Source organism: Ailuropoda melanoleuca, chromosome 2, assembly GCF_002007445.2.
Source record: "Ailuropoda melanoleuca isolate Jingjing chromosome 2, ASM200744v2, whole genome shotgun sequence".
Taxonomy (NCBI): Eukaryota; Metazoa; Chordata; class Mammalia; order Carnivora; family Ursidae; genus Ailuropoda; species Ailuropoda melanoleuca.
In genome coordinates, this window is record NC_048219.1 from 21,300,037 (window position 1) to 21,308,914 (window position 8,878).

Here is an 8,878-nt window from a genome sequence, read left to right on the forward strand (position 1 = left end):
AAACATCTTTGCCTTGTTCCTGATGTTAGGAAGAAAGGATTCAATCTTTTACCATTACGTGTAAGAGTAGCTGTATCTTAGATATCCTTTATCACGTTGAGGACGTTTATTTCTTTTCTACCTTAAGAGTTTTTAATGTTCTTATTAGGAATTAATGTTAGATTTTATTAAATGCTTTTTCTGTAATATTAAAATGATGAATAACCCATGGGTTTTCTTTTTTACCTTATTAGTATGGTGAATCACAGTGATGATTTTTTTTTAAAGATTTTATTTATTTATTCGACAGAGACAGAGACAGCTAGTGAGAGACGGAACACAAGCAGGGGGAGTGGGAGAGGAAGAGGCAGGCTCATACTGGAGGAGCCTGATGTGGGGCTCGATCCCACAACGCCGGGCTCACGCCCTGAGCCGAAGGCAGACGCCCAACCGCTGCGCCACCCAGGCGCCCCCACAGAGATTGATTTTTGAATGTTAAACTAACCTTACATCCTGGGATAAACCCTACTTTGTCATGATGTTTTATCTTTTTAAAATATATTATTGGATCCAATCTGTTAACATTTTTATTAAGAATTTTTGCCCCCATACTCATACAGATATTAGTCTGTAGTTTTCTTATGATTTTTGACTGCTTTTGGTATCAAGAGTAATGTTGGCTTCATAGATTGAGCTGGGAAATATTTCTTCCTCTTCAATTTTCTGGAAGAGTTTGTATAGAATTGTTATGTTTTCGGGGCGCCTGGGTGGCTCAGTTGGTTAAGCATCTGACTTCAGCTCAGGTCAAGATCCGAGTGTCCTGGGATTGAGCCCCGCATAGGGTTCCCTGCCAGGCAGGAAGCTTGCTTCTCCCTCTGCCTGCTGCTCCCCCCACTTGTGCTCTCTCTCTTTCTGTCAAATAAATAAATAAAGTCTTAAAAAAATTGTTATGTTTTCCTTAAATATTTGGTAGAAGTTGTCAGTGAAGCCATCTAGGCCTGGATTTTTTTTGTGGAAAGGTTTTTAACTATAAAGTCAATTTTTTTGATGTTCATTTCTATTTATTATTTTTATTGTGATAAAATATACATAACATAAAATTCACCATTCTGACCATTTAAGGATTTAAGGCTACAATTCAATGACATTAAGTCCATTCACAATGTTGTGCAACTATGGCCACTATACATTTCCAGAACTTTTCATCATCCCAAACAGAAACTCTATACTCATTAAATAATAACTTACTTCCCAGGCTCTGTATTCTACTTTCTGTCTCTAAGAATTTCTCCTCTATTTTCCTTTCTGCCTCTCTGAATTTATGATATTAACTGTGGCCACTTTACTCAAGTGATGTCTGCCAAGGTGCTCTATAGTAGACTAGACTTTTTTCCTGTATGATTGATAAGTGCCTTGTGGAGAGAGACTTTGAGACTACATAAGTATCCTCTTCCTAATAAAGTGTTTGCCCACTAGTCTAGTAGCCACTGATGCTTCCTTGCTGTGGCAATTCTAGGTACCTCATATAAGCAGAATCATACAATATTTCTCCTTCTGTGTCTGCTTTATTTCACTTAGCATGTTTTCAAGGTTCATTCATGTTGTAGCATGTATCAGAATTTCATTCCTTTTTATTGCTAAATTAATATTCCACTGAATGCACAGATCACATTTTATTTATCCGTTCATCTGTTGATAGACAATTCCCAACTTTTTGCTACTGTGAATAATGCTGCTATGAAAACTGATGTACAAGTATCTGTCTGAGTCCAAGTTTTTAGTTCTTTTGGGTATATACCTAGCTCATCTTTATTTATTCTTGAATGAGCTTTGGCAGTTTGTATCTTTCAAAGAATTAGTCTACTTCATTTATGTTGTTTAATTTATTGATGTAAAATTGTTCACAATATTCCTTTATCATTTTTATGTCTTTAGGATTTGTTGTGATGTCACCTTCTCATTCTTGGGATTGGTGATTTTTGTCTTCTCTCTTTTTTTCTTGATCAATTTGGACAGAGATTTCAATTTTATGTTTCTTTTCAAACAAACAGTGTTTGATTTCATTGATTTTAATCTACCGTTTTTCTACATTCTATCTATTGATTTATCCTCTGATCTTTATTATTTCCTTTCCTCTGCTTACTTTGAATTTCATTTGGTCCTTTTCTGGTTTCTGGTTAAGGTGGAAGCTGAGATCACTGATTTGAAAACTTTCTTCTTTTCAGATACAGGCATTTAGTGCTAAAAATTCCCTTCTAAGTAAAGCTTTAGCTGTATTCCCAAAAACTTTGATATGCTTTTCTTTCATTTTCCTTCAGTTTATACATTTTCTAATCTTTTTGGGTTTTTCCCCTTTGTCCAGTGAGTTATATGGAAGTATGTGGTCCCCCCAAATTTGGTGGATCTTCCAGATATCTTTTTATTGTTGATATCTAATTCAATTGAGGTTGCCTGAAAAAGTTTATTTCACCTTTCTTTTTGAAAGATATTTCAATGGTATAGAATTCTAGGTTGACAGTTTTTAAAAAGTAATTTAAAGAATTTTCTCCACTTTTTCTGGTTTATATTGTTTCTAGTGAGAAACCTGTTCTTATATTTAATCTTTTGTCTTTTGTACATAATATGTCTTTTTTCTCTAGTTACTTTTAAGTAAGATTTTCTCTTTTAATACTAGTTTTAAAAAATTTGATTATGATGTGCCTTGGTGTAGTTTTCTTTGTGTTTCTAGTGCTTGACGTTAATTGAACATCCTGGATCTGTAGTCACCTGTCCTGCTTGGGGAATCTGACACTCCATGTCACGCCACTGCCACCAACCCCCCCCCCACGGATGCCTATTATCAAATTTATTGATTTTTGCCTATAAGATCAGTGAAAAATGTTATCTCAGGGTAATTTGAATTTGTATTTCTCAAGGGAGTCCAGGTATTTAATTGTTCAAAAGTTACTCATATCTTCTTTTCTGTGAACTGTCTGATGATATCCTTTGTTCAATTTTTGTGTTGGTGTATTGATCATTTTTATACTGATTTATCTGTATCTTTTACCTTTTCCACAATAAGCATGTATTTTTTGGGCAATAAGATGCGACATACAGTTATTTTTAATTAAAATGTCTTAAAATATCCATAGTTTCCTGGTATCAGAAAAATACTCACAACCCATGAAAGCTAGTATTATATTATAGCTTCTGAGGGGCTTATTTTAATTTCTTTTTGTGGTGAAACCTACCTACCTAACATGGAGGTATGTGAGCTTGAAAATGTTAGAGTCCCTCTGGGCTGCCTATTTTCTGACAAGGAACCCTGTAAATATCACAAACTCTCATATCTGTAAAGAGATTTATAGCTCTTGGTCATGACTTCACTGGATCTTCCAATGGCCCTGAAGAAACTGATAGGATCACTGACAGTGAATCCCATTTTATAGATTTTGAACCTGAGGCTTGCAAAGATGAAGTGATTATATCACATGGAAGGTTAGATTTAGAAGTTATCTTAAAGATGATTTCATTCTATGTACTCAGCATCCCACAATTAATAACAAAGGCAAAACTCTGGCTTGGACCTGAGAGCTCATTCTAATGACAGCAATCAAAGTGAGGATCCCTATCACTCTAAGTAGTCAAGAAAAGCCTTTCTCCTTTAGGAGACTGCAGACCAAGCCCTTGGAAGGCCATGACTGGGCCATGATAGTGGGGGTGCTAGAGCCTAAGGTCTATCTATGCTCACCTTTGGCAGCAGTCAGCATGGTGGAGGCCAGTTCACATTGCTGTGATTCCAAGTGTCCAAGCGTGAACCAGCGAGGATAACGGCTGGGCACCACAGACACCAAATGGTGAGGGTGAGAAGTGTCGCCTGTAGAAGTTGAGTTTTCTAGAACAGGTAACCTAGAAGACCCAGGGAGAGTCATCAGCCACCATCCAAACCCTTGACATTCTGAGCCATCTTAGAGAAGTCTGTTCTTTGCTGGGGAGGAACTGGGCACGAAAGGGTTAACTAAAAGCTTCAAAGGTTGTTTATCCGTTTGTTTTTTTAATGTAGGCTCTATGCCCAGGATGGAGCCCAGTGCAGGGCTTGAACTCATGACCCTGAGATCAAGATCTGAGGGATCGAGAATTGGACACCTAATTGACTGAGCCACCCAGGCACCCTGAGACTTAAAGGTTTTAAAACCTAGAATACTATACTGTACGTGAGGTGAGTGCCTGGGCACTTGTAGAACTCAAGCTGAATACTTCTTACTGCAAATAGATTTGAAAGGCAGTTCAAAAGCCCTAAAATTACTTTTTTAAAGTATAAGAAACATATGCCAAGGAATCCTCAGCAGTCCTTCTCTGGCTGAAGTGAAGAGTTCTCTCATCCTTCTGATCTAACTAAAATTCTTCTTCTGTATGGTCTGCTGCATCCTAGAGGTCTGCCTGCCTGATCCAAGGACCCTACTGTAGTTTGAAATGAGATGCCTGTAGCTCATGTTCTCAAGTCCTGGTATAGAAAGACTTAATTTTATTTCTTCCAGACGCATCTGGTGACCTATGCCTGGGAACCATGACTCATTTGAGCTATAGAAGGTCTCAAACCCATTCTCAGGCTGCCTAATGGGCCCCAAAACAAAGATACTCAGGTCTTGGGTGCTCCATATCTATTAAAAACTTAGGGGCTTCCTCAGGTGCTCCACCAAGAGTACAACCAGGGAGCCAAGTGGGTCACCAGCAAGGCATTCCACATGGGAATTCTAGATAATATGAATATGCTTGAGCTATTTTAGGGTAGGCTTGGTCCAATATTGTCAGGTCTAATAGAACAGACAAAGAGGGAAAGAGAAGAAAGTAAGATAAAGAAAAAACAGTGGAGACTTCTGCTTTGATGGAGGCAACTGGGCTGGGAACAGGCTACCCACCTCATGGCACGTAAGGCTAATTTATAGGACAGGTCTGGATCATGAGGCAGCAGAGCTGAGAACAAATACTTGGCAAAGGTATGCATGGGAACACTCTCTCGGTGAATGACTTCTCCTAGACCACTGAAGGGGCCTCCTGCAGGAAAGAAGATAGGGCAGCCAGTTATTTATCTACATGCTTCTATCTGTCAACCTGGACTTCAGCTGCAGGATCCTGCACATGTTTGCTAGCCATGGGAACTTGAACTACACTTTAATGTAAAAATGATTTTATACAGCGTTCTGTTAGAGAGAAGAACCCAGAGTTACAGGCCTAAGGCACTGTGACAGAAGCCCTTCTCTACTTACCTTCCAGTAGTAAGACGCACTGTTTCTGCAGTGTTTGCACTAGTTCTTCATCCAGCTGCAGCTCCTGAAGTCGACTCAGGAGTTGCTCCTCGTTACGGCACACCTTGTCCTGTGCGTAGAGGCCTTCAGGCATCACCCTCTGTTGACCCATCCCCATCAGAGCAACTTCCAGAGCCAATGACAAGTAGGACTCATGGCTGTTTGGGCAGCCTGTAGCCACAGGTACATGCTGGTACACAGGGGGTCTGCTTTCATTCATATCTGAGGGCAACAGGGGACCAGATTCTTTAGGTCAACTCTGTGGATTCTGCTCCTCCCTCCCTCCCACTTCGGAATACAGTTATGTCAGCAGATACCACAGGCAAGCTAAGTCAGAACCCCAGAGCAGTAAGGAAAGTAAACTGAAAAAAGATTACGTAGGGCTGCAAAGATTCCCAACTCCTTCCCAATATGTGAACTGGCTAGACCAGTTAGGAAAGAAGTAGATCTTATATTAATCTTTCGCTAACACATTATGTAATACCATGATTATCTGGTTTTGTGTCTGTGTCTTTCACTAGAGTGTGAGCACCTTAAGGGAAGAGACTTTATGTTATTGCCCTATGCATCTCCAGGGCCTGGTATATGAAAGGAACTAAGTCTATATCATTGGTGAATAAATTCCAAGTGCAATCTCATGAGGGTTTTCAAGATATAAGTGTCACTGTGCAGATGAAACAGACCAAAGACGATTTCTTTTCAGGGGATTAGAGGGAAGATAAGGGCAGTTCTAGCTTGGATTGGGGCCACCCATTGTATCTCTACCCAGAGAAATCCAAATCCATCCAGTTAAACTATTACTTTTGTAACACTTGCAACTTCTTTGTTATTATTACCTTATATATTCCACCTCTGGATTCAAAGTTTCAGAAAAAGAGCACAGGTTTAAAGTCTTACAGGGGTGTACAGTCTTGGTTTCCTTTCTTTCCCCTTTACTCATCTGCTTAAATATTTATGGAAAACTACTAAATGAGAGGTATTGCACTAAGTGCTGGGATCACAAAGATAAATAAGTCATAACTTCCGCTTTCAAGGAACTGAAGTCTAGTAAGATAATCACTTGTAAACAAATTGTAATGCAGTGGGCTAAATACTATAATAGATGTATATATATATAATATAGTGATGGCATAAAATTCCTTCTCTAGTCCTTGCTGCATTAAGACTACTAAGTTTCTTCCCTTCTAGGTCTCATTGGTAAAATTGGAATATAATCATCATGAGGAAGAAAGTTCAATGGAAACCTGAGAGTATTATGCAACTGGAAGGGTTACAAACATTCTTCTTGTTGGAAGTTCTTTTCCACTTCAAGACTGCTCTGAGATTTGTCCTCTGCCTCCTGAAATCTCTGTTGCTCTTCTTATTCCCTTTGGATTACACTCTTTAGGCATTCATGGTATGGAAGTGAGAAAAGCAAAGGAAGGCTGGCAAGGTAAAATGGGAGAATAGGACAGGGCCAGTCCACAGGGTGGGAAAGGAAAGTGGGAAAGAGATGAAGCCCAAGGAAACCTCTCAGGGCAGGTCCCAATTTGGATAAGAGGAAAAAGGCTGCAGGAAATGTAGAACAGAGTCTGGCAGGGAAGGGAGGGCTACCAAAGACAGTTCTACCTCTCCTTAGGCTGAGCCCTATACCTGACACTTCCAGATAGCCATCATCGTTCAGACGACAGGCCTCAGTCAAAGTGAGAAACAGGCAGCCAATGGGATCCAGAGGGTGGCCCACCCAGCCTTCCAGGTTTGTGATGGTTGTGTTTCCTCTCTGTAACAGTTCTGGAAACAAACAGATCCAAATTTTAGAAAGCGATAGAGACACACTGCTCTGTCCCTGTCTGGGTCTCATTAGTCTATTTTAGGCATTGGCCCTGCAACTTAAAAAATCTTCCCTCATTGTCTTGCCTTGGATTCAGAGGACTGGTCACAAGTTTATTAGCCATAAGGTCTTGAGGTCTGCATTTAGGCTTCTTCCTCACAGCATACATATGTAAATATAGTTTTACAGTTTAAAGAGGGTCTTCTTATACCAGATCTTAATGGGCCTTCCAACTGCCTGTGAGGGAGGCGGACCAGCATTATTATTCCCATTATGCAGATTAAAAAACCCCTGAGATTCAAAGAGGTAAAGTGAGGCATTCCACACAGCAGGTAGAAAGCCCTGAAATTCCCTAGCCCCTGCTACTCCATGAAGCTTAATGAAAATTAAGTAGTAGCCTTATAGCCCTGAAAGATCCTCACCAACCCCAGCCTAAGGAGTTAAGATGGCTCCTTATCACTATACCTTTCTTCTGATGCTTGTAGATTTCCAGCTGCCGTTGCTGCTGCAACCTCAGAGTATTGATAATGGCCACCGTGAGTCTGAGGGCCTCTTTTGGATAACCATGAGAGCGCAGAGCATCGACCCGAGCACAGGCTGTAGGCACATGCTCTACCAGATGAGAAGAAAATATTTTGGTTGGGTTAGATTTTCCAATCAGGAAAATTCATGCTTGACAAAGGGAGTTTGTGTTTTGCTCAGTTCCTAAAATCCAACTGACATCTACTGTGTACCAAGACTTATGTTTTATCTTTTAAGGATATACAGTTGAATAAGTCACAGGCACTACCTTCAAAGAGCCACCATACAGACTCTGTAGAATGGTATGGTGTAGAAAGGAACACACAACTAGGATAATAAAATGTAGCACCTCTTTGTGAACTTGTGCTATGGGAACCTAGTGGAGGTAGCAACTAACTGCCTAAAGAAAAAGGCCTCATTCATTTATTAATCCTACATTTCCTGAGAACCTATTATATGCCAGCTTGTTTGCCAGGCAAAGGAAATACAAAGGTGAATAAGAAATGGTTACTTCCCTCAAAGACCTCACAAATGATATATAAATAGATCATAAATACATAAATAGATCATTATAAAACAGTTAAAAGTATGACATGACAGAAATATATACAGACAAAAATAATATTTGAGCTGCACTTTGTAGAACTAGCAAGATTTTAAATAGGTAGACAAACAGGGAAAGGTATTCCTAGCAAAAAGGACATATAAGCAAAAGCATATAAATAAAAATATGAAGTGTTCTATAAAGGATTTTCTGAGTATAACAAATAGTTCTGTGCAGAGTTAAATTATGTGACCAGAGACTGCCTGGAAATGTAGAATCTAGGATGCCATACTAAGGAGACTGGATTTAACTTAAGGATAATGGAGGACCATCTTATAAATGAGCAAGTGGTTATAATGAGATTAATGGTTCATTTTGTGATTTAAAAAAAAATTTAAATAGGCTCCATGCCCAGCTTAATGTGGGGCTCAAACTCATGACCCTGAGATCAAGACCTGAGCTGAGATCAAGAGTTGGACACCTTAACCAACTCAGCCACCCAGGTGCCCCCATTTTCTGATTTATTTTAAAGATAACATTAAAAGTCAGAAATAATTGCAGAAAATTTGAAAATATAGATAAGCAAAATATAAAATAAAAATCAGAGATAACCATTATNGGGGCGCCTGGGTGGCACAGCGATTAAGCGTCTGCCTTCGGCTCAGGGCGTGATCCCCGCGTTATGGGATCGAGCCCCACATCAGGCTCCTCCGCTATGAGCCTGCTTCTTCCTCTCCC

At 39.6% G+C, this 8,878-nt stretch overlaps 1 protein-coding gene across 1 annotated transcript in view; it reads right to left on the minus strand.

The window, feature by feature from the left end:
* The window catches only part of ZSWIM5 (zinc finger SWIM-type containing 5), a 198,608-nt gene that overhangs the window by 19,554 nt on the left and 170,176 nt on the right, over positions 1-8,878 (minus strand). Inside the window, exons 8-12 of the mRNA XM_034654840.1 lie at positions 7,540-7,686; positions 6,897-7,034; positions 5,226-5,486; positions 4,878-5,013; positions 3,710-3,867 (exon numbers count right to left, since the gene is read on the minus strand). Coding sequence (XP_034510731.1) covers positions 3,710-3,867; positions 4,878-5,013; positions 5,226-5,486; positions 6,897-7,034; positions 7,540-7,686 — 840 coding nt within the window. The remainder of the gene's footprint in view (positions 1-3,709; positions 3,868-4,877; positions 5,014-5,225; positions 5,487-6,896; positions 7,035-7,539; positions 7,687-8,878) is intronic.